Source organism: Anomaloglossus baeobatrachus, chromosome 7, assembly GCF_048569485.1.
Source record: "Anomaloglossus baeobatrachus isolate aAnoBae1 chromosome 7, aAnoBae1.hap1, whole genome shotgun sequence".
Taxonomy (NCBI): domain Eukaryota; kingdom Metazoa; phylum Chordata; class Amphibia; order Anura; family Aromobatidae; genus Anomaloglossus; species Anomaloglossus baeobatrachus.
In genome coordinates this window covers 121,332,030-121,358,175 of record NC_134359.1, presented here as the reverse complement: position 1 = coordinate 121,358,175, position 26,146 = coordinate 121,332,030, and the positions used below count along the sequence as shown (strand labels likewise).

The 26,146-nt window shown below is 44.1% G+C and overlaps 1 protein-coding gene across 1 annotated transcript in view; it reads left to right on the top strand.

Annotated features, from left to right (window-relative positions):
- Positions 1–25,912, top strand: part of LOC142245189 (aldehyde oxidase-like) — a 168,506-nt gene extending 142,594 nt beyond the window's left edge. The window contains exons 26-35 of the mRNA XM_075317644.1: positions 5,921–6,148; positions 6,822–6,917; positions 8,269–8,397; positions 8,562–8,636; positions 9,105–9,157; positions 14,193–14,307; positions 16,331–16,396; positions 16,655–16,843; positions 21,931–22,098; positions 25,537–25,912. Of these exons, the coding sequence (XP_075173759.1) occupies positions 5,921–6,148; positions 6,822–6,917; positions 8,269–8,397; positions 8,562–8,636; positions 9,105–9,157; positions 14,193–14,307; positions 16,331–16,396; positions 16,655–16,843; positions 21,931–22,098; positions 25,537–25,587 (1,170 nt within the window). The 3' untranslated portion in view covers positions 25,588–25,912. The remainder of the gene's footprint in view (positions 1–5,920; positions 6,149–6,821; positions 6,918–8,268; positions 8,398–8,561; positions 8,637–9,104; positions 9,158–14,192; positions 14,308–16,330; positions 16,397–16,654; positions 16,844–21,930; positions 22,099–25,536) is intronic.
- Positions 25,913–26,146: the final 234 nt, after the last annotated feature.

Here is a 26,146-nt window from a genome sequence, read left to right as displayed (position 1 = left end):
TTAATCTATTCTACAAGATGATCACCAGGTTATTGATTAACCATAGAACAATGACACACAGGGTCCAATAGGGCATAAACCAACAAAAAGAAAAACCCTTTAAAACATATCTTTTAATAAATATTTTTCTAAAAAAAGAGGTGCCCCTCCATGTTTCTATTGTCTTCACTTTCTCTCGATTCTCTTCCCACCTCTTCTTCTTTCTTTATTTTCTAACTCGTTCTCCCCATCCTATATAAACGCGAATTGTATTTGTTATTTTTGGTTGTCAGTGGCACAGGTGTAAAGACAGAATTGTGATTTTCTAGCAGCTAGCTTGGGATGTATACCCTCAGCCTGCTCGCTATGCAATTGTTTGATTTTCTTATGCTATTCTAATAAACGTTGAACAAAGAGAGATGCTCCAACAGAATAGGGGTACATACCGATGTAGGAAATATTTAGTCAGTAGGGAGCAGCCAAATACCCTTATTAGATGAGCAATGAGCCCTAATAAATATTTATCCGATGTGTCCTTTCATGACAAGCACGGTAATGCATAAATAATAATAATGGTTGGTTAAGAATAAGTGGTAAATAAATTAGCCAAAAATAAGTGGTTAGTAAGCAACGGTTAATTATACCCTCTCATCTTAGATAGGCGTTGAGTGTATTTGCGTTCCAGACACGCCCTACTATTACCCCTCATGACATGGCTCTGCTGAGTTTATCCTGGTGGAACATATGTCTGTATCCCTCGGCTATGGTGTTCCAATGTTTGCCCTGTGACTACGTCCTGGACACGCAAGCACCGCTCAGGTGGAACGTAAGCCATCATCAATATAATGTGCTGGGATTACTTCCTGGGCGTACGCACATGCACCACTTTGGTGGAACACAGGCCTGCCTTTCACACCTCCATCAATGTGCATAGCACTTGCGGAAGTGATGTGACCCCACTGATCTGGCTTTCGTCTGTCAGCTCCTTCATAGGGCAACTCCCTCGCATCACAGTTATTTGGCCTTAAAGCTGCATTTTCAGCTCCTGCACATTAATAATTAGTTCCCTAGGGAACCTCTAGGGATTTTCGGGAAAATGCATCGGGACATGGGATTGGTGATGCAGGGCCACTGAAGCATTTATCAAACTAAGTACAGCAAACCCTGAACTGGGCACTGTAGACAGGTTTAAGTTGAAGGTATTGGAAGAGGCAGGTACTAGGCAGAAGAAACTCCTCTTGTAAGCATTCAATTATTGTAAAGTCTGATTATTAACCAGTTGACTGACATACTGGATACCAGCACCCTTCCAATTCTCAAAGCGAAAACTCAGTTAAATATGTTTTGCACCAAATCGGCATGTAAACTGTTAATGGTTTGTTTGACCCTGAGCCATACTTTAGAAATTACATTTATTGTAGGATGCATGGGGGCCTAGACCCCTAAGTCTATTTACCGTTAGGCTATAAGAGTCCCCTTTCCCACGAGATACTGCATAATATCATATGTTGAGCCACCTAATAAGTTTTCAATCCAACCTTTTAAATGTTCACATGGGAAAGGGATTAAGAAGCGCTAAACCACCATTTTCCTTAGATCTTTGTAAGATTTCCAGCCTAATTCTTGGTTGTCCTTTTCTCTATGTTAAATCTCTAAATGAGGTGTTAATTTTATGAACCCTATTTAGTGTGAGCCAAAGGGGTATGTTATAGAGGATATACAAGAACTGGGGCATAACAACCATTATGATAAGATTTAACCAACCAATCACCGACAATTGTAGTCTGCACCAAGCCGCTATTTTCATTTTAAATCTGTCCAATATAGAATAAAGATTTAATTTATCAAAGTCTCTCAGTATATTAGATGTAAATTCTGAGATACTTAAATTGCTCCATGACTTTTAGCTGTGTGCTGAATGTCCGAGTGGGTGACAGAACCATCCAAAGGGAGTATCACTGATTTTCCCCAGTTGATAGGAGGACCCGATAGATTTCCAAATTGTTTAAGTACCGTATATCCATGAAGCTATTTAATGACCAATTATAGTCCCGCCCAAAAGGTAATATATCATTTGCAAAAAGTCTGATTTTTTCTTTTTCTTTTTAATTTTTTGTCCCCCCAATGTTCCTTTATCTAAATCATGTTACCATCAAAGAGGCTCTTTATACTGCTGCGAAAAGCTGTATGGCAATCGCTAACACTAATGGGCGTCCCTGTCTGGTGTCTCCTATGAAGCTTAAAGGAGTTGTCCGACATAAACTCCAAAATAAATTTTAAGCTAATCTGTGCTGTATTGTAATATAAAACACCCCTACATTATTTTATTTTTTTTCTAACTTTTGTTCCTCTTGAATTATCACTTTATTCTCTGCAGCTCTTTCTTTACCTGCAGCTCAACCAAACATGACATTTTCCTGTGCCAAATCACACAGTCACAGCTGGCACCGCCCGGCCTCACTGTCCAGCCCCGCCCTCTGCACACTCATTCCCTGTCAGTATTCTGCCCCAGCACATGATAGATAAATGAATACTATGTAATTAAGACTATATATAGCCCCCACTGTGAGTCTATAGGATATATACACACATACACATATACTCACACACATACACCCACCGACACACACCTACAGTTATATAATATTCAGTGTGTCCACCCATATCCTGTCGACCGCCATTAACTTGAGAATGGCAGCAGCTATAGGCATAGAAGTCTAGGTATAGTAAAGTAGCCATGGAACCACCTATTGCACCACCTGGTGGAAAACAACGGAAATTGTAAGGCATCATCAATTCAATACGAATCGACACCTTGCATACAGAAATGCTATGATATGAAACCCATGACCCCCCAAAACATTGAATGCTGGTCACGTATATGGCGCTCATTTAACTTTGATGCTCAAAGTGGCCACCGTCAGCTGCAATGCACATCTGGACTCTGGACAGCATACTGTATCTTGCTGCATGTCATAGCATTTGTGTATGCAAAGTATCAATTCGTATTGAATTGATGATGCCCTACAACTTTGTAATTCACTTTTTTCCTCTATCTCGTTCCGTTTTTGAGATAAAAATGCTAACTCCGTTGTTTTCCACCAGGTGGCGCTATAGGTGATTTCATTGTGTAGCGCATGGCTACTTTACTATACCAAGACAACACTTCTATTCCTATAGCTGCCGCCATTCTCAAGTTAATGGCGGTGGACAGGATATGGGTGGACACACTGTATATAATCCCCCCTCATGGACTCTGTCTCCTCTGCCCCCCCAGCATCCCCCTCCCCCCGCTCTGTCTCTCACCCGTGCACTGTCTTCTCTCCCCCTGCACTCTCTTCTCTGCCACCCCCCTCTCCCCGCTCTGTATCTCACCCGTACATTCTTTGTCCCCCTGCACTCTCTTCTCTGCTGCCCCCCTCCACCGCTCTCTGTCTCTCACCCGGGCACTGTCTTCTCTCCCCTTGCACTCTATTCTCTGCCGCCCCCCACTCTGTCTCTCACCCGTGCACTCTTTCTCCCCCTGCACTCTCTTCTCTGCCCCCCCTCTCTCACCCATGCTTTATCTTCTCCTCCATGCTGTGATGACTGCAGCCTGCTTAGAGCTAGGTGATGCAGAGCTCAGTGCTGTTCTTCGCTGGTGTCAGGTGACGTCCCTGCTCTCTGCCGGAGGCTGCATTCATCACAGTGTAGGGAGAGAGATAGCGCACGGGGCAAGGGGGACACAGTTACCCGCGCACCATACATCACAATGAGCTGTGGCAAACAGTGCTGACGGTGTCCTAGACAGAGAGGGCAACCATGTTTGTCCAGGACCTGGGCACATACATGGCACAGATGGCAGCGCACAGGAAGCGGGGGAAAGTACGGATTGTGGGGAGGGGGCAGGGAAGGATGAGAGGGGCGGGGGCTCATTGCACTGTACCTGGTCGGCTGCAGGGCAGCAACATGATGTCAGCTGTGATGCCTGTCAACAAGGTCTAGCCCCTGTTGACGTATCATCACAGGAAGCAGCAAAATCACTGCAGGAGTGGTCACATGACCACTCTGAACCTGGGGAGAGGGGCTGACAGCAGGGCAGGTAGGTAGATGTGTGACGCCCCTGGACTATCAGGTCGTCACAGGGTACGGCACAAGCTGCCCTTCCGTGCAGTAATCTGCCTCCCTCTTGGTTCTGGGTCCCTAACTAAAATGTGTTGCCTCCAACAGCAAATCAAATCCTAGATACACCCTGCCCCACACCCACCAGACACACCAGTGGATGGCTTGAGTGGAATAGAGTCGCCCACCTGGGGGGTTAGGGAGGGGAGGTGAGGAGTGTAGTCAGTCAGTCAGTGGAGTTGACAGGAGAAGGAGAGAGGTTGGGAAGTAGCCCTCGACCTGTGAGGAGCTCAGAGGAAGTTGGGAGTGGTGACTCCTGAAGTAACTGTCTAGGTTGCAGACGGTGGTCTGGGCCTAGAGGAGTCAGACCCCCGGTCGCAGGGGATTGTGACAAGGGGCCTGGAATTGTCGAGGAGGACAACCAGCAGCCTAACACTATCAACGGTCCGGGACCGAAGGCACGATGGGGTACACAGACCCTAGGTCGGGGAGTAGCTTCAGGCAACCCGACAATTCACCTGAGGAGAATGGAGCCTTTATGATCCGTTCCCAGTTGCTCCAGAATTGGGGCATTAGCACAACGAGGGGGATAGGACTTTCCAAACCCAAAATGGTCCAGAAAATCCCAAGCGTGAGCCCTGAGAGCAAGCTCCTATACTTACCCATAGTAGGGAGCGGGGCCCGGCTAGTTCCATGCTACCGGACCCACAAGTTGAAGTCAAACTAAGTGCCAGGAGGCAGGTCACGGATCACCAGGCAGCACCATTGGGGACAGGCCCCGGACGAGCTCCCCTCAGCGGCAGTGGTACCCAGAGACTTGGTTTACCTGGTTGTCAACTGAGTGAGTACGAGAGTGACCCCTGCACTCCACAGCACCCCTCACCGAGTCCCGGGCATCCCCCCTACCCGTGGAGGGTTACAACACCTTGCTGCCCCACGTCATCACCCCGGGTACACCCAACGGCAGCAGTGGTACTTCCCAAATTACCGAACACCACGGGTGGCGTCATGAACTACATACCAATTCCCCTGTAAATATCCCCCTTACATTTGAGTGGCTGCACGACCCCCGGGTCCGGAGACCCTTGAGCCACAGCGAACCCGAATCCGAGCAGCTCGGCTGCTTCCACGGGGGTAGCACAGATACTATCTACTTACCTGCTCCAATGTAGCCCAATAGTGAAATAACAAAAAATAAGTAAAATAAGCCGGATGACCCCTTTAAAGCTTGTAGACGTGTCATTGGTCTTGATACTAGCTATGGGAGATGTGTATAATAAGTACATCCAAGACACAAATTGTGGTCCAAACCCAATTTATGCATTACGGTCCATAAATAACACCATTCAACACTATCAAAGTCTTCATTGGCATCTACTGATACCACTGCTCTATTCTCCTTGTAAACAATGGTTACGCTTAAAATATAGTTTTCATTTGACTTTATAATGTGTGACATATTGCCTTTTATTTTTGCTACTTAGCAATATAAGAAAATTGACTTAAAGTCAGTAAGTAATAGTAATGTCAAATCACAGCTACCAAAAGTAAAATTATGTTAAAGGGGTTGACTGATTGCCCTCTAATGTTGCCTAAGCCAGAAAAAGGAGCCACTATGTTTCCGAACTTTCTGCTCTGGAGGACACAAGCTGTCCATGTATTACATGAACGACCATTCATTAGAATGCTTGCCTTGTACATGTGGCCCCTGCAGTGGAAATATACTGCTAGCCACCACTTCCACTATTGATTACAGCTGATTGTATATAGCTCACACTATTAACCAATGCATCTGTATATTGTAGTAAAATATGCTAATGTACAAAGCTGTATTTTTCAGGTCAGGGAGATAAATCTGCACAGAGGAATTAGCCAGAACCATTTGAAACAAGAGGTAGATGCCAGAACGTTGATTATGTGCTGGAATGAGTGCATGGAGAAGTCTTCTTATCACAACAGAAGGATGGCCATTGATGAATTTAATAAGCAGAACTATTGGAAGAAGAAGGGGCTGGCCATCATTCCTATGAAGTTTCCCATCGGAACAACAGATACATTTTTTGGGCAGGTAATGCCATTAAGACATGGTGTATTTTTTTCTAAATTAGAACAGTGGATTCCTTATCTCCTAAATCTGTTCCACAATGACTTAAGGCTGCTTTACACACAACGATATCGCTAGTGATCTCGTTAGCGATGTGAAACGCCAGATCGCAGATAAGATTTGCCGAAATCGCACATGTGACCGCCGCATAAAATACGACCTATGAACGATCTCGGCAAATCGTATGTGCGATCTGGTGTGTTACATCCCTAACGAGATCGCTAGCGATATCGTTGTGTGTAAAGCGGCCTTTAGTGCTACACTTGGAAGCCAAATCCCAGCATGACAGTGCTTCTAGTTATCCGTATGCCCATAATACTCCACATCATCAACGTCCTTAGCCTGGAAGTTGCCTACCAGATATTGGCAGTCTGAAGTTCATGCATGTCAACTAAGGTTTCCTAAAAGAAATCAGAGATCGTAAATAATTACCATGATACAGGGAATATATTTCATTAAGTGCTTTCCAAAAAAGTTCTGTTATGTTTAGTAAAAAAAAAAAAAGGAAAAAATGAAACAAAAGATTAGTTCAGTAAAGAAAGGAAAGATTTTTTGGGTTTATTTTTTCGTTTATTAACCAAAGATAATCTCCAAAATGCTCATTATTTCATGCAACATTCACCGTCCTTGGTTCTAGGCGGCTGCTCTTGTCCATATCTACTTGGATGGATCGGTCTTGGTCAGTCATGGAGGTGTGGAGTTGGGGCAAGGTGTTCACACAAAGATTACTCAGGTACATCTTTGAATTAAATTTGACTCATTTAATCCATGTGAAGAATTAATAAATATAAGTACCGTATTTTTCGGACTATAAGACGCACCGGACTATAAGACGCACCCTGGTTTTAGAGGAGGAAAATGGGAAAATAAAACTTTAAGCAAAAAATGTGGTCATGACACACTGTTATGGGGCGAGGATCTGCTGCTGACACTGTTATGGGGGTAATGTCCCCAAATTCTCTACTAAGGTACCCCATCCTGGTAATGATCCTCCTGCCTTGTATATGATCCTGCTATAAACCCCCATCCAGCCTGTTCACATACCCCCCCCATCCAGCCTGTTCACATACCCCCCCCATCCAGCCTGTTCACATACCCCCCCCATCCAGCCTGTTCACATACCCCCCCCATCCAGCCTGTTCACATACCCCCCCCATCCAGCCTGTTCACATACCCCCCCATCCAGCCTGTTCACATACCCCCCCATCCAGCCTGTTCACATACCCCCCCATCCAGCCTGTTCACATACCCCCCCATCCAGCCTGTTCACATACCCCCCCCCCATCCCTCCTGCTCATATACGGTACTCCCATCCTGCTATATGCCCCCATCGTGCTCATATACCATCCTGGTATATGGCCTGTATCCTATAGCACAGAGAAAAAAATAAACGTTTATACTCACCTTTTCCTCACTCCCTGCAGCACCGATCACATCTTCCTCTCTGGCACGCTGATCTGTGTGTGTGGAGCCGTTCCCCTGCAGCACGCGATGTCTTCCTGTCTGTGCCGATCAGCTGACCAGCTCAGCACAGATCAGCTGACCGGCACAGACAGGAAGACGCGATGCTGCAGGGGGCCGGCTCCACACACGGGGACGGGTGAGTGTACTGATTCACTGCACCCCGCGCTGGTAATGACGCGCGGGGGGCAGTGAATACAGCCGCACATGATCACTCCAGGTTGTAATTGCCAGGGGTGATCATGCGGCCGGCTCTTTTATAAGCGCGTCCCCGCTTGTCCTCCCGCCCACCTGTCAGCGCCGGCTTCAGCGCTGAGAGATGGGCGAGAGGATGGGCGTGCATATGTAATGAGCGGGCACACGTGGTCACGAGCAGGCGCTGCTGCTGCCTGCTCGTGCCCCCGATGACCCGCAGCACCCTCATTCCCAGCCGCAGCCCTATAGTCAGACCATAAGACGCACCCCCAACTTTCCCCCAACATTTGGGGGAAAAAAAGTGCGTCTTATGGTCCGAAAAATACGGTAATGAGATGTTTACAAGCTTCACAATTTACAGATTGCTGTCTCAATTTATTTTCATTGTGGTGAAAATACATCTTACTCTTATTTTTTGCTTTCTTTAGGTTGCGAGTCGTGAACTTGAGATTCCAGTATCAAGTGTGCACGTAGTAGAGACCAGCACAGGGTCTGTTCCTAACACTATAACGTCTGGGGGATCTATGGGCACTGATGTCAACGGCATGGCAGTTAAGGTGATCTAATATACAGTGGTATGATATTCATTATAGAAATGCGGGCCAGAGACTCGGAATCATACTTTCAGGAATAATCAAAAATTATATTTGGCTTGTACAATATTTTGTGATTATATGAATCAATATTTTGTTTCATCATAGTCTGCCTTTTGTTTTCACAGAGTGCATGCCAAAAACTCATGGAACGTCTGAAACCCATTAAAGAGGCAAACCCTAAAGGTTCATGGAAGGACTGGGTAAGCATTGTGCTTACAAAAATTGTTTAATATACAGTACGTTAATACATTTGTAATAATCCAGTGGTGCAAAAAGCACTTCAAGGTAATTCCAACAAAATACTCTGCATGTATGGCTATAGTGCTGTGATTGGCACAAATTTAGATGCATTGGATTGATAAAAATGTAGTTCTGTGGGTGAATCTTCCCTTTAAAAGATGACTCTTTTTGGTGTAAAATATTTGAGATGAAATGGGCAAGGCTACACTATTTTGTGCAAAAATGTAACCATACATCCATACATACAGAGGCTACTTTAACAGTTATATGATATAGAGAGGTCTCCCTATTATGACCCTCATGTGTTAGCCAGATTGGAGATCGTCTACAAATTAACATTTTTATAATCTTAAAGTACCTGAGTACCTGTCACGGTGTAACTGTAGGGTAATCACATACTGATGTTTTTTTATTTTTCCTAATCTCAGGTGAATGAAGCATTTATGCAATCAATAAGCCTCTCTGCTACAGGATTTTTCAGGTAAAAATAATTAAATGTGTATATATACTGTATATTAAAATAGATAAAAATATATCTCTCTATATATCTACATATATATATATATATATATATATATATATATATATATATATATATGTGTGTGTGTGTAGAGTGGTGCCATGTGGTAGTCATGGGGAAGAGGTATTGACTCTGGACACTCGACACGCTTTTTACAAGACATGGTCTTGGCTAGGTGTGTGGACTTGTGTCATGTCACGTGTACTGTATGCTCGCTCAGGCCGTACTTTGCCGTTGGCTTCGCTTGGCCAGGACCAAACGGATGTGTTGCATATAGTGGCACAACGGATGCAACGGATGCTGCAAAACAACGGAATCCGTTTTGATTTTTTTTTTTTTTTTACAGTTTAACCGGCGGCAGACTATTGTGAATTGCTGATCGCTCCCAGTAGCCGGCCGCCGGGTGATCAGCTAATCGCTCCCTGCAGCCGGCCGCTGGGTGATCAGCTGAGCGCTCCCTGCAGCCGGCCGCCGGGTGATCAGCTGATCGCTCCCTGCAGCCGGCCGCCGGGTGATCAGCTGATCGCTCCCTGCAGCCGGCCGCCGGGTGATCAGCTGATCGCTCCCTGCAGCCGGCCGCCGGGTGATCAGCTGATCGCTCCCTGCAGCCGGCCGCAGGGTGATCAGCTGATCGCTCCCTGCAGCCGGCCGCCGGGTGATCAGCTGAGCGCTCCCTGCAGCCGGCCGTCGGGTGATCAGCTGAGCGCTGTCACTTGCCGGCCGCCGGGTGATCAGCTGATCGCTCCCTGCAGCCGGCCGCCGGGTGATCAGCTGATCGCTCCCAGTAGCCAGCCGCCGGGTGATCAGCTGATCGCTCCCTGCAGCCGGCCTTCGGGTGATCAGCTGATCGCTCCCTGCAGCTGGCCGCCGGGTGATCAGCTGAACGCTGTCACTTGCCGGGTGATCAGCTGAGCGCTGTCACTTGCCGGCCACCAGGTGATCAGCTGATTGCTCCCTGCAGCCGGCCGCCGGGTGATCAGCTGAGCGCTGTCACTTGCCGGCGCCCGGGCATGCCGGCGGCCGGTCGCTCAGCTGAGCGCTGTCACTTGCCGACGGCCGGGCGCTCAGCTGAACGTTCGGCCACCGCGATCCAAAATAAAGTTTGTGATTAAAAAAAAAAAAAAAAAGAGCATGCGCAGTGAAATCCAGAGGATTCCGCTGCTCAAAACAACGTTACATGCTGCGTTCCTCCCGCTGGGCGGAAGCAACGGAGCGTCGCCCAGCAGAAGCAACGCAGGTCCTTTTGGTACAATCCGTCAACCATACAAGTCTATGGGAAACAGCGGAATCCGTTAACGGATTCCTCTGTTTTCCAAAAGAGCGGATTGTAATGGAAGAAAAACAACGCAAGTGTGAAAGTACCCTTAATGGTTCATCTTCAGCAATTTTACACATGAGATCTCAGGCATATATTTTGCAGCATGTTTCAGTTGTGCAAAGCATATTCAGAAACATTTGCAGTTCCCGCTGAGTTGTTTCCATTTTTACTGGTCCTTTGAGTTCCAACACATTCCAGTCTAATGCACTGCCCCCGTGCCAGCAGCCACCGCTGCTCGGATCTGGACCTCCTAAGGGGGGTGGCTCGAGAATCTCCAGACCTGGGGGTCTCGCGGACACGCCGAATAAATGGGGGGACGGAGATGTACGGGCTAGGCTGTATTAAGTTTGTGACACCACCCACGATGTGTAGTGAGTTGGGACACCACCGCTGCTGCTATGGGGCACCCGGGGGAGATGTAGTGGCAGCTAGATGTTAACCCCTCCGTGGGTAGGGATGGTTGCCCCAGGACCCAGTGTCTGGTGCAGGGTATAGCGACGGCAAGGTGATGCTTGATTACTCACAGTCAATAAATCACACGAGTCTCTGGTAAACCAAGGTGCTGGTGGCCAGCACCGCAGCCGGTTGCATTCGGATCCCCCACCCGGGCTGGTGGTCTCTATCCTTTTCCTCTGCACTGACTTTGTGTAAGGTGGACTTCCTAGTCTAGAACTCAGGAGTCCACTCCTGGCTGGATGTGGCCTAAGGAGCCGTGCCCGCAGACGCTGGTCCATGGGATCTATGGGCCCTGGCGGTGACTTCTTATCCCTATCGGTGGGCTGTTGTCTTCTATGAGGGACTTTGGGTGGGACAGGACCTATAATCCTGGCCTCAATCAGTTAATTAACCAGGCCGCTAGTTTCCGGTCCTGGCTTCAGGGTCCGAGTACCCCCCTTTGTGCTCTGGTTTCTGGGTCGGTTCCCCGTGTCGGTACCGGCAGGCTACAACCCTGTCCCGGTCAACCTCGGTTCTGCCAAGCCGTATTCCTGTCCCCTGCTGACGGAGACCACGGTCTGCCACCTAGCCAAAGGCACCAGGGCTCCAACCCTGGCACCGTTCAACTTGAACTTCCTCTGCTGGAGCTACACCTAGCTCCAGCCCACACTCCTCTCAACTTGAACTCTAGATTAGACTAACTACTGTTTTCCCGCCCTGGGCTGTCTAGACCCCTTGGTGGGCGTGTCCAACTGCTTGGTCCCGCCCACTGGTGTGTCTATCTTTCCCTAAGGGGGGGTGACTAGGGTTTCAGGTCGGCTGTGTGTTTCTTAAGTGAGGGAAGGTGTTATGCGGGGGCCTATCTGTGACTACCTGGTTTTGCCAGGGCATCACACTAACACTACAGTCCAGTTAGTGACAGTCAGTTTCCCTTTCCGCGGCTCCCTGTCTTTTCTCCTCATTGAGGAGGTGGGGGGAAGGAGTTTTGTAATTACAGCCAAAGTAGAGACTTGCACTCCCAGACACATCAGAATCCATGTCTCTTGTTGTACAGGAGGAGGGTAGGGGATGGCCAGTAGTGCCAGAGTAGACCCTTCCAGATGCTTGGGGAGACTCCACCTGGGAAAGCCAACTTCGCTCACATCTTAGTCCACTCTGACCTGTTACCTTTTGAGCTTGGGGACTAGTCAATAAAGTCCTGTTTTCCGGACCCTTCTATCTGGGGCCACTGCCTTTCTTCTTTTGTGTTCCGGGTCTCAGTCAGCACTTAACTCAACTCCAGTCTCCTGTCTCCTTCCTCCTCCACAAGTCACCCACCGCATTGGTTTGCACAACCTGTTGTTAATTCTGTTCCGACTTTTCTGAGATGTGTTGCTGCCAATTTCTAAATAAGTTAATTGAGTTAATTTTCTCAGATGAAATAGAAAAATGTCCTACTCTTATGTCATGGTATGTGTTCCATGTTCTGTTGTGAACATTATATGACTATAAGAGATTTTCAACTCTTGCTCTCTTTACATTTTATCCAGTGTTTTGAGTATTCAGATATCATTCATCTGCTGCTAACTAATGCAAAACAAATCAAACTATTGTGTTTTTCTTTTACATTTTGCAGTAGTTTTGACATATTACTTAGAGTTGAAAAATGCCTTTATTTTTCTCCGAGATGTTGGTAAAACTCATTCTAATTCTTGCACATGAGTTATTGAGTTACTGCTTGTACTAACTAAAGGGAGAAAGAAGGACTCACTCAGCAAAGCAGAAGCCTGGACATCATGAGTGCTGGGATTGCTTCTTTGCCAGTTAGTTTGATGTCCTAGCAAGTCATATCCATTATTTGTAATAGACAATTATTCTATAAACTGTATGTATTTTACAGAAAAAAATGAAAGCTAGCATTGTTACTGGAACCCTAATGAGACACAGCGAATATTCTCAAAATAATACATTTATCCAATATCTAACACTGGGTACCGATCAACTTTTTTAAGAACATGGTATTAAAGGGAACCTGTCACACGTAAAAATTCTATTAATATGCTGATATGGGGTTAATCTGAGATTATTAGCATTTGAAATCTGCACATTGAACATCACTGCAGGGAGGTAAAGAACTTTAATCCTCCTGGCAGCATTCGGGTATTAGTCACAGAGGCAGCACCGATGCAGGTTCAGTCACCACTCTGTGCATGGAGAGCGGCAGCAGTAACCAGGCTTCCTGCACTGACTAACAGCCGCTCAGTATTATACCTAGCTGTCAGTCAGTGCTAGGGATGTGGTTACTTCTGCCGCTCTCCATACACGCATTGGTGACTGAACCCAAATGCTGTCAGGAATAATAAAGTTCTTTTCCTCCCTGCAGTGGGCTTTAATGTGCAGATGCGGATCAGGTTTCAAATGCTATTAACCTACAGATTAATCTCATATCTGCAGGGTAATAGCATTTTTACATGTGACAGGTTCCCTTTAAAAAGTAAAAAAACCTACAACTATCTTGAATCTGTTTGGCTTCACTAAGGGGCACTTTGCACACTACAGACACCGCAGGTGCGATGTTGGTGGGGTCAAATCGAAAGTGACGCACATCCGGCGTCGCTGTCGACATCGGAGTGTGTAAATCATTTTTGATACGATTAACGAGCGCAAAAGCGTCGTTATCGTATCATCGGTGTAGCGTCGGTCATTTCCATAATTTCGGAAGGACCGATGTTACGATGTTGTTCCTCGTTCCTGCGGCAGCACACATCGCTGTGTGTAAAGCCGCAGGAGCGAGGAACATCACCTTACCTGCGTCCCGGCTGCAATGAGGAAGGAAGGAGATGAGCGGGATGTTTACGTCCTGCTCATCTCTGCCCCTCCGCTTCTATTGGCCGCCTGCCGTGTGACGTCACTATGACGCCGCACGACCCGCCCCCTTAGGAAGGAGGCGGTTCGCCGGCCAGAGTGATGTTGCAGGGCAGGTATGTGCGTGTGAAGCTGCCGTAGCGATATTGTTCGCTACGGCAGCTATCACAAGAGATCGCAGCTGCGACGGGGGCGGGGACTATCGCACTTGGCTTGCGATGTCGTAGTGTGCAAAGTACCCTTTAGACTCTAGTGTCCAAACCGGTGTGATTTTTACCCTGTACAATATGTTATCACTTGTGTACTAGTAGATGCACTTGTTGGATGGCCTTTTTGTTAGATTGTTAATTTAGATATAAAATGAAGGAGTTTCAATCGCGCTTCATTTCATCCCTACAGGGGATTTGGAACACAAATGAACTGGGACACGGGAGAGGGTAACCCCGCTCACTACTTTGTATTTGGAGTAGCTTGTTCTGAGGTTGAAATAGACTGCCTGACGGGCGATCACAAGGTATAGAGATCGCGATGAACCCTGCATTTTTCTAACTCTTTATTACCACTGATTATGTCGTTTTTTTTGTGAAATGGTTATATCACATTCATCTTCAGTACTTTATCCGACTGATATATTATAGAATATTTCTCCTTCTCCATAGAACATAAGATAATAGGTAAAATCCTATGTGAGTCTTCCATTATTCTAAGGAATCCTATATAATTTCATCATTGACTTTGTTTCCTAACGAGGACCTATCACATAATTAAAAATAAATGAGTTAAATATGTTGTAAAAATCCTTGTGCTTTTTTGTTCTTATGCTCTTTTCCGTTTTATGCTGTGTCGCTTAATTGCAAAGATATTCACATTTGTTTCTTTTGAAGTGCATTATGTGAAATCTCTGCTTACAGACCAACTGGGTGTTTCTTGACAGCCTTCTCTGGGGCTCTGCGCTTTCAACTGTGTATCCCAGACACTGGCAATCACAGCTTGGTTGAAAGCTAAGGATAGAAAGTGCAATTACCCAATAAACATATGAAAGGTGATAAGGAATAGTGCTCACCTTGTAAGGTTGTGTGACACACAACCAGTATCTAAGCATGTAATTACCTGCTGCAGAGTTCACGTGCACAAAAGCTGAAAATAGATCACACGTTTTGAAGTGTGTCCTCACATCTTCGTCAGTGGATTTTCCTGATGAAGAAGTAAGGACACACTTTGAAACACGTAAAATCATAAAATAAAACCACCTATACTTCAATATTTTTTGATTTGTGTCATTCCTATAGCAGTGCAGAAATAGTTCCACCTTTATTCAGTTCCTGATCTATAATCACAGCTTGGTGGCTGATCTAGTAGTTTATCAGTCTCAGATTGTAAGGCTATGTGCACACACTGCGGATTTACCGCGGATTTTATAGTGGATTTGCCGCGGATTTGCTGCAGAAAATGTGTCTAAAGGGGGCTTTACACGCAACAACATCGCTAATGAGATGTCGTTGGGGTCACGGAATTTGTGACGTACATCCGGCCTTGTTAGCGACGTCGTTGCATGTGACACGTACAAGCGACCGCTAACTATCACAATTACTCACTTAATCGTTGATCGTTGACACGTCGTTCAAATCCCAAATATCGTTGATGTGCTGGTAAATCCGCATGTATACAACAACGCAGTGTGTGCACAGCATTTTTTTTATACCCATAGGTTTTGCTGCGGAATGACTGCAGAAATGTTACGGCTGCTTTACACGCAGCAACATCGCTAGCGATGACGCTCGTGACAGCACCCGCCCCCGTCGTTTGTGCGTCATGGGCAAATCGCTGCCCGTGGCGCACAATATCCCTAGTGCCAGTCACACGGACTTACCTGCCTAGCGACGTCGCTGTGGCCGGCAAACTGCCTCTTTTCTAAGGAGACGGTTCATGCGGCGTCACAGCGACGTCACACGGCAGCCGTCCTATAGAAGCAGAGAGGTGGATAGCAGCCGCAGGAAAGTCACGCCCACCTTGTTGCCGGAGGACGCAGGTATGGTGTTGTCCGTCGTTCCTGGGTGTTACACGTAGCGATGTGTGCTGCCTCAGGAACGACAAACAACCTGCGTCCTGCACCATCAACGATATTTGGGATTTGAACGACGTGTCAACGATCAACGATTAGGTGAGTATTTTTGATCGTTAGCGGTCGCTCGTACGTGTCACTCACGACGAATTCCGTGACCCCCAACGACATCTTGTTAGCGATGTCGTTGCGTGTAAAGCCCCCTTTAGTGTCTGGGTTGGAGGGGTAATAGCGCATGCCCTAAGGGAAGACTCTAAAGAAACGCCCAGTTGGACTGGAAAGCAGAGATTTCACATACTGCGCTCCAGGAAAAACAAATTTGAATCTCTTCCGTTTTGTGCTGCATAGCATCATTGTAAACAGCAGCAGATGAAGGGAGCTCAGGGATTTTTACAAGGTATTTAGGTCATTTTTTTTTTTTGCGCAAGTGACAGGTTCTCATTAAGATTTTATATGTATTTCTTACTCTTACTAGAATCTCCGGACAGACATTGTTATGGATATTGGCTGCAGTATAAACCCAGCTGTGGACATAGGACAGGTATGGTTATAATTATAAAAAAGTTAGAAGTTACACATATTGCTAGTACTATAAAATATATACTGAATATGAGGCTCTGCTTTAATTTTTTCACCAAGTTTAATTTTCATATTTGTCAGTTTCGGCATTTAAAAATCTCACAGGCTTCTTGAGAAATCAATGGAGGATAAGCAGACTCCAATGTATAACAGTACTTATACATATTGTAATAGTCTTATTTACTGATATTTACTCATTATTGATGATTTATATTTTCAGATTGAAGGTGCATTTGTTCAAGGGCTTGGTCTTTTTACCATCGAAGAGCTTAAATTCTCTCCTCAAGGCATACTGTACACCCGAGGCCCTGCTCAATATAAGATTCCTACTGTTTGCGATATCCCAGAACAATTCTACGTTTCCTTGCTCACCGACGTTCCAAACCCCCGTGCCATATACTCTTCCAAGGTAAAAAATACATTTACCCTGTACTATAAGTAGTCACTGCAGCGCCGCACCATTCAAGCAAATCACACTGCGCTGCAGTACCATACACACCTTGAGTTTATGAGGTTTGATGCGCTAGTAAATGCCTCATCTTCTTAGTTCTGTTGATTGCAAGGGTTTTGGAGAGAAGCGCGTCTTCCACTAATTTGCTATCTTACAGGTAAGCCATAAAAGCTATAGCCCAGTAAAAGTACCTATTGTCTGGACACGTCTTCTCCCAACAGTGCAGTTGCAAAAAAAATCCAGTTACCTGTAATTCTCTCTGCCACCACTTGGGGGAGTCCACTGCTTACGAATGTATTATTTGATTCAATAAATAAATCCCTTATGCAGTGAACTCCCCCTAGTGGTGGAATTTTGAAGAAAAGGACTCTGCATATAAAGATGTGCACACCATATACAGTATATCTAAAATAGAACAATTTTATAAAATAACAGAAGACATATTAAAAACATTAAAAGACAAAAAACTGACACTCAGTATAGCAAATGGTTCTAATATAAAGGAAGCTTCAGCAAGATCAAGTTCCCCTAGTAACAATGGTCTACAATACTATCATCTGATAAATAGCATGCAATACAATTCATATTGAGACATGATACAGAGACGCATTAGTCTTAAGTATACATAATCTATACACACCACAATAGGCAGAGGGGCCCATACAACCAGAGCAAAGCAAGTTATTCCCAAGTGTCAGGCAGCTAAATAGCAGGCTCCCTCATCCGAGGGTCTCACCCATACAATGGAGATCCAGCATGGTATGATTGAAGGGGTTAATACCCTAAAAAAGAGGCCTCACTAGAAAAAAGAACTAGCATGAAAAGAATGTGCAGTGGAGCACATGTGACCATAGGAGGCAAGGGGAAGCTAGAAACTCAAATAAGCAAAAGGTAGAACATATAACTGAGTGCTCAGCATAGAGACCCAACGCGTATCGCTGCACTCAGCTGCTGACGAAGCTGCTGAGCGCAGCGATACGCGTTGGGTCTCTTTCCTTAAGATGACCACTAACCACTGCACCATGCTAAGCAATATAATAGTTGGGATCGATAATAATATAATTAAATATTACCAGCAATATACCGTTGAAACCATAAGTTTACATACACTATCTAAAAAGACACATCTGCATGTTTTTTTTCACTATCTGACATGAAATCAGTATAAATCTTTCCGTTTTAGGTCAATGGGGATTACCAAAAATATTTACAGTCATATGAAAAAGTTTGGGCACCCTATTAATGTTAACCTTTTTTCTTTATAACAATTTGGGTTTTTGCAACAGCTATTTCAGTTTCATATATCGAATAACTGATGGACTTTCTGGATTGAAATGAGGTTTATTGTACTAACAGAAAATGTGCAATCCGCATTTAAACTAAATTTGATAGGAGCAAAAGTATGAGCACCTCAACAAAAAAGTGACATTAATATTTTGTAGATCCTCCTTTTGCAAAAATAACAGCCTCTAGTCGCTTCCTGTAGCTTTTAATGAGTTCCTGGATCCTGGATGAAGGTATATTTGTCCATTCCTGTTTACAAAACAATTCCAGTTCAGTTAAGTTTGATGGTCGCCGAGCATGGACAGCCCGCTTCACATCATTCCACAGATTTTCAATGATATTCAGGTCTGGGGACTGGGATGGCCATTCCAGAACATTGTAATTGTTCCTCTGCATGAATGCCTGAGTAGATTTGGAGCGGTGGTTTGGATCATTGTCTTGCTGAAATATCCATCCCCTGCGTAACTTCAACTTCGTCACCGGTTCTTGCACATTATTGTCAAGAATCTGCTGATACTGAGTTGAATCCATGCGACCCTCAACTTTAACAAGATTCCGGTGCCGGCATTGGCCACACAGCCCCAAAGCATGATGGAACCTCCACCAAATTTTACTGTGGGTAGCATGTGCTTTTCTTGGAATGCCGTGTTTTTTTGCCTCCATGCATAACGCCTTTTTATATGACCAAACAACTCAATCTTTGTTTCATCAGTCCACAGGACCTTCTTCCAAAATGTAACTGGCTTGTCCAAATGTGCTTTTGCATACCTCAGGCGACTCTGTTTATGGCGTGCTTGCAGAAACGGCTTCTTTCGCATCACTCTCCCATACAGCTTCTCCTTGTGCAAAGTGCGCTGTATTGTTGACCGATGCACATTGACACCATCTGCAGCAAGATGATGCTGCAGGTCTTTGGAGGTGGTCTGTGGATTGTCCTTGACTATTCTCACCATTTTTTTTCTCAGCCATTCTGATATTTTTCTTGGCCTGCCACTTCTGGGCTTAACAAGAACTGTACCTGTGTTCTTCCATTTCCTTACTATGTTCCTCACAGTGGAAACTGACAGTTTAAATCTCTGAGACAACTTTTTGTATCTTTCCCCTGAACAACTATGTTGAATAATCTTTGTTTTCAGATCATTTGAGAGTTGTTTTGAGGAGCCCATGATGCCACTCTTCATAGGAGATTCAAATAGGAGAACAACTTGCAAGTGGCCATCTTAAATACCTTTTCTCATGATTGGATACACCTGCCTATGAAGTTCAAAGCTCAATGAGGTTAGAAAACCGATTTAGTGCTTTAGTAAGTCAGTAAAAAGTAGTTAGGAGTGTTCAAATCAAGAAATTGATAAGGGTGCCCATACTTTTGCACTGGTCAAATTTTGTTTAAATGCGGATTGCACATTTTCTGTTAGTACAATAAACCTCATTTCAATACTAAAAAATTACTCAGTCCATCAGTTATTAGATATATGAAACTGAAATAGCTGTTGCAAAAACCCAAATTGTTATAAAGAAAAATGGTTAACATTAATAGGGGTGCCCAAACTTTTTCATATGACTGTATATTTGCCAAATGCCAGAATAACAGAAGAGAATTTTTTAGGGCATTTCTTTATTACTTTCTACAAAGTCAAAAGTTTACTCACACTTAAGGCCCCGTCACACGCAATGATATCGCTAGTTAGCGTACCCGCCCCCATCATTTGTGCGTCACGGGCAAATCACTGCTGGTGGCGCACAATATCGTTCGGAGCCATCACACGGACTTACCTGCCTAGCGACGTCGCTGTGGCCGGTGAACCGCCTCTTTTCTAAGGGGGCGGTTTGTGCGGTGTCACAGCGGCGTCACTAAGTGGACGCCCAATAGAAGCGGAGGGGCGGAAATGAGCGGACCGAACATCCCGCCTACCTCCTTCCTTCCTCATTACCGGCGCCCGCAGGTAAGCTGTAGTTCGTCGTTCCCTTGGTGTCACAGATAACGATGTGTGCTGCCTCGGGAACGACGAACAATCTGCGACCTCAACAATCAACGATTTTTTTAAAATGAACGACGTGTCAATGATGGATGATTTGGTGAGTATTTTCCATCGTTAACGGTCGCTCGTTGGTGTCACACGCAATGACATCGCTAACGATGCCGGATGTGCGTCACGGAATCCGTGACCCTGGCGATATATCGTTAGATACGTCGTTGCGTGTGATGGGGCTTTAAGAGTACTATCCTTTAAACAATATGGGACAGCTCATATGATGATGTCATGTCTTTGGAAGCTTCTGATAGGTTTATTGGCAACATCTGAGTTAGATACACACCTGTGGATGTATTTTCATACACACTTGAAACACACTGCTTCTTTGTGTAGCATCATGGGAAAGTCAAAAGAAATTAGCCAAGATCTCAGGAAGAGAATTGTGGACTTTCACAAGTCTGATCCATCCTTGGGTGCAATTTCCAGAAGGTGCCTCTTTCATCTGTACAAAGAATTATACACAAGTACAAACAAGATGGGAATGTCCAGCCATCAAAACGCTCAGGAAGGAGACGAGTTCTGTGTACTAGAGATGAACGTGCTTTGGTCAGACACGTACATATCAACCCAAGAACAAAAACAAAAGACCTTGTGAAGATGCTGGTGGAAGCTGGTAAAGGTTGGGTCATTATCCACAGTGAAACGATTACGAACATTGGCTGAAAACCCACCCTGCCCTGAAGAAGCCATTACTCCAAAAGAAACATAAAAAAGCCAGATTAATGTTTGTGAATGCACACAGGTACAAAGATCTTCATTTTTGGAGACGTCCTGTGGTCTCACGAAACTAAAATTAAACTGTTTGGCCATAATGACCATTGTTAAGTTTGGAGGAAAAAGGGAGAAGCTTTGAAGCCTAAGAACACCATCCCAACTGTGAAACATGGGAATGGCAGCATCATGTTGTGGAATTGTTTTGCTGTAGGAGGGACTGGTGCGCTTCACAAAATAGATGGCATCATGAGGAAAGAAGGTTGTGACAATACTGAAGCAACATCTCAAGACATTAGACAGGAACTTAAAGCTTGGGTGGAAATGGGTCTTCCAAATGGACAATGACCCGAAGCATACTGCCAAACTGGTTACAAAGTGGCTTAAGGATAACAAAGTCAATGTTTTGGAGTGGCCATCACAAAGCCCTGATCTCAGTCCTATTGAAAATTTATGAGCAAAGCTGAAAAGGCCGGTGCGAGCAAGGCGACCTTCAAACATGGCTCAGTTACACCAGTTCTGTCAGGAGGAATGGGCTCAAATTCCTACCAACTATTGTGAGAAGTTTGTGGAAGGAGATACAAAACATTTGTTCCAAGTCATACAGTTTAAGGGCAATGGATCCAAATAGTAATTAAATATATGTAAACTTTTGACTTTGCAGAAAGTAATTAAAATGCCCTAAAACATCCTCTCTCTGGTTCTTATGGCATTTGGCAAATATAAATAATTTTGGTTCCTAACTGACCTAAAATGGGAAAGGTTTATTCTGATTTCATGTCAGATAGTGAGAAAAACATCCATATGTGTCTAATTAGATAGTGTATGTAAACGTCTGGTTTCAACTGTATATCAATACTCATTATTTACCTTTGATCACCAAAGTTATTAGATATCAATTGCTAAAGTGCTCTAGCCCACCAGGAGTGAGACAAAAAAAACAACCCAGAAATTTGATGTTTTTTATTACGAATTTTTTTCCTCTGAATGATGTTCTGTTTGTGCTGTCTTCTCCAGGGTGTTGGAGAACCTGCTTTGTTCTTGGGCTCCTCTATATATTTTGCTATAAAAGATGCTATAACATATGCCCGAAAGGAGAGAGGCATGTCCGAGCTCTTCACTTTGAACAGTCCAGCCACACCAGAGAAGATAAGGATGGCCTGTGGAGACCGGTTCACCAATATGGTACGTATTCTTCTCCTAATAAGTTCTAGTGCACAGATCAGGAGCACTGTCTGAACTTAGTTATTTAATAGCACAGGTGGTCCGTCATTACAAAGTGCCTGCATACATATCCTCGCTGCCATTTTTAGTAAGATCTGATATGACAGAACAAGGTAATGCCCCCAATATTATACTAACAGGACTGTATTTGCTGTATTTGCACAGGGATGATGTACTGTCATTCACTTTATTATCTTTTTATTATGTTTTTACTTACATTTGAGAAGCAAAAAAAAAATGTATGTAATCAGTTCAACAACACATTGAAATCAATAGGTGGTTGCAATGGTCCGTTTCAGCTACGTTCCAATGAGTTTTTTTTTTTTATTAAACAGATATATGGTGCTGCTTGTTACTCTTTTGTTTTAGTTAAAAAAACTTATATTGAACCGAACCAACAGATTTTATTTTTTAACACTAAACAATACCGAACCAAGAGATTTTATTTTTTAACACTGAACAATACTGATACTGAACAGAATGAGTGGATTCATTTTTTTTACATTGTAGTTGGATTTGAAAGGAAACATTTCTGTTTTTATCATTTTGGGTTTTTTTCTTGTTAGTTCTTTTTTTTATAAAGAAAAAATATTCATATTAAAAGGAAACAAATTCTAGTGTGAACCTAGCCTAAGGACTCTTTGCTACTTACCAAGCCAACTGGCTTCTTTTCCCCTCCGGTGGGTTACAGAAATGCTGGAGGAAAATTGGAATGGGTGCTGATCCAATAGATATTAGGATCAGTTGTTGCTACAGACACTTTAACTGGAACCTGTCAGGTCCAATATGCACCCAGAACCACGTGCACTTCTGGGTGCATATTGCTAATCCCTGCCTAACCATCCTATCTAGTAACATAGATAACAAAATCTTTAGAAAAAGTATTTCTAAAGATCCTTTATAATAATGAGGCCACCGACTAGTCGCAAGGGCGTTAGTTCCCCTGGCTAGTTGGCCCCCTTAGCATGTTAACATGCCCCTGTGGGCATGCTTACATGCTAATGAATGCACAACGTCAAAGGCAAGACACTCTCACTTTTCTGCATTGGATGCTGGTTTTTGGCTCAGTGCGCATGATCAGGAGTCCCGGATCTCCAGTCATGCGTATTATGAAGCCGGGTGTACGTGTCCCAGCTTCAAACTGATGTATTGCACATGACCGGAAGTCAGGGGCGTTCTGATCTTGCGCAATGAGCCGAAAACCAGCGGTGGCAGCAGAGGTGAGCTTGACCATCCTCTGGCACTGCTCATTCATTCACAGGGTCATGCTTACATGCTAAGGGAGCCGGCTAGTTAAGGCAACCAATGCTCTTGTGTCTAGTCCCTGCGCTCATTAGCATATCATAAAGTATCTTTAGAAATACTTTTTCTAAAGATCCCTTTATCTATGCTACTATAGGCTGGGACAGTTAGGCAAGGATTAGCAATATGCACCCAGAACCGCTGTTGATTCTGGGTACATAAAGGACCTGACAGGTTCCCTTTAAGGAGTCAGGTCCCAAAGATCTGCTTGTTGAGTTTTTAACTCATCTCCATGATCAGTTGAGGCACAAGGAAACTGATCCTAATGTAAAACGTAAATGGAATTAAAGCCAAAAAATGTGAAATATCGTGTTTAGAAATATCTGTGTTTAGAAGACAAAAGGAAAAATATATCAAGTTTATATAAGATTGTGTTACAGTTACGCTGTATTCAGATATCTGTGTATCATGATCTGAGCCTGGACCGTAATGCACCGAATGTCCGTGTCTGTGATGACTGTGATGCATAAATATCTGAATTTGGTGTTCTTGTACTACTTAAGAGGAAAGATACTTCTGTTTATTGCTCTGCAACATCTGTGTACCAAAATCGCCATCTGTTGGAAAACAAGGGCTGCCAGGAAATGATCTGCAAAAAGTTTGTTTCTTTGAGGGAGGAGTTGGAGGGAGACGCTGAGTCAGGTGACGGTTGTGGCACAGTTGCAAAATAGAAAAGGTTGAGCTGAGGCTAGAATGTGTAGTTGTTGCCAAGATTACCAAGAGAGCAGAGGTGTGCGTAACAGATCAGGCCTGTGTCACCTGCGGTGGGATCATCTGGAATAGTGTTGAGTGCAGAGAAACCTGAAAACTGCATTCAATTGCCAGAGGAACCCTAAGACTGCATACTATCATCAGAGGAACTCAAGGAACAAATATCATTGTCACAGGAACCTGAAGACCGAATACAATCACCAGAGGAACCTGAAGACTGCATACCATCATCAGATGAACCTATAGACCGAATACCGTTGCCAGAGGAACCTGAAGACTGAATACCATCGCCAAAGAAACCCAAAGACTGAATACCATCACCGTATGAACCCAAAGACTTTATACCATCGTCAGAGGAACCCATAGACCGAATACCGTCTCTAGTCGATCCTGAAGACCTAATACCATCTCCAAAGAAACCCAAAGACCGAATGCCATCACCAGAGGAACCCGAAGACTGCATACCATCATCAGAGGAACCCATAAACCGAATATCGCCAGAGGAACCTGAAGACCGAATATCATCGCCAGGGGAACCTGAAGACTGAATATCATTGCCAGATGAACCCAAAGACCAAATATTATCGTTACATTAACCTGAAGACCGAATACCATCACCCGAGGAGCCCAAAGATTGAATATCATTGTCAGAAGAACCCAAGCACTGAACATTTGTTACCACAAGAAGATCAGACTACTATCAAACACTGAAGATTGAATGTCGAGAACCAAAGACTAAGAAACAAACATTTGTTCCAGAGTGGTGTTCAAATAGGCCGGACCGTTACTTCCCGTCATAACTTACGGTGCTAAGAGAGCGATTAGCTCATTACTAAAGTTACCTATCGGTGCACTGTGTTTCCACCTAACTGCGCCATAAACAACCTGCCAGCGTAACTAGATTGTGAAGGTAAAAACTCCTTGTTTAATAATATATTCTGACCGCAAGTAAGGGTGACATTGACGCTACCTTGACAGAAGGACTGGAGACGAGTTATTGTTGAGAACGTTTGTTTATGATAGCATTCATTGATTGCAGGTACCTAATCAGCCCAGTGTAGCTGTGAAACGTGCTGTCATTTGATTTGTTTGCTCTGAACCTTTGTATTACTTTTCGCTCACACATCCCTCCTTCCATTCTCTTTTTCCCACCTAATAAATATCTGGGTCTTCTTTACTGCGTGTTGCATTCCGTTCCTAAAGTTTACACTTTTACTACGGGGTATACATTTAGAAGATTTCCTATATTTACTTGTTTTTAATCCCAGATTAGTAAAAATAATATTTTATTAGTTATGACATAGATTGTGAACTCTAACTATACATGTCACAAGTTCAGTAACATTTTATTTTTATTATTTATCCTTTTTTCATTATTTGTTGCAGATCCCAAGAGATGTTCCTGGCACCTATAACCCTTGGGCCATCAATGTATGAAGAGACGTATAGCTATGCAGTAAAGAATGCCATCTCTCAATGTTTTATCATTTTAGTTTTTATTGTCTGTTAAATTTTATGAGAACTTTCTTTTGCTTGTCTATTTTATTGAAAGAGCTTTTCCTTTTATGTCTTCATGAGTCTAAGCATTATATTAACAGATTATCCTAATGGACCATGGGTGGATACAGAGTCTTTCTAATGTCCCGATTTATAGGAGGGGAAGACATATTACTGAAACATTATTCCAGCTTAAATGAATTGAAAACTAAATGTGACAATTGTATTGCTGATCAATAAAAACAAACAATGTACAAATAGAAAAGTATTATATATAATTTGTTACAGGTTAATGAGCTTCTATTATGTGATACACATGTCTGCTACCCTGCAATACTGTAATCTGCCTCTTCACTTTAGGATATTTAAAGAAAAGTATGTATATGTCACAGACAGGTGCGTATGTATAGAACAGGCTCAGGAGCTGTGTCCGCTCAATATAGGGAATTTGCCGGCTGTAATATTTAGCCGGTATCTGCTCCAACTGCCTGTGACAGCA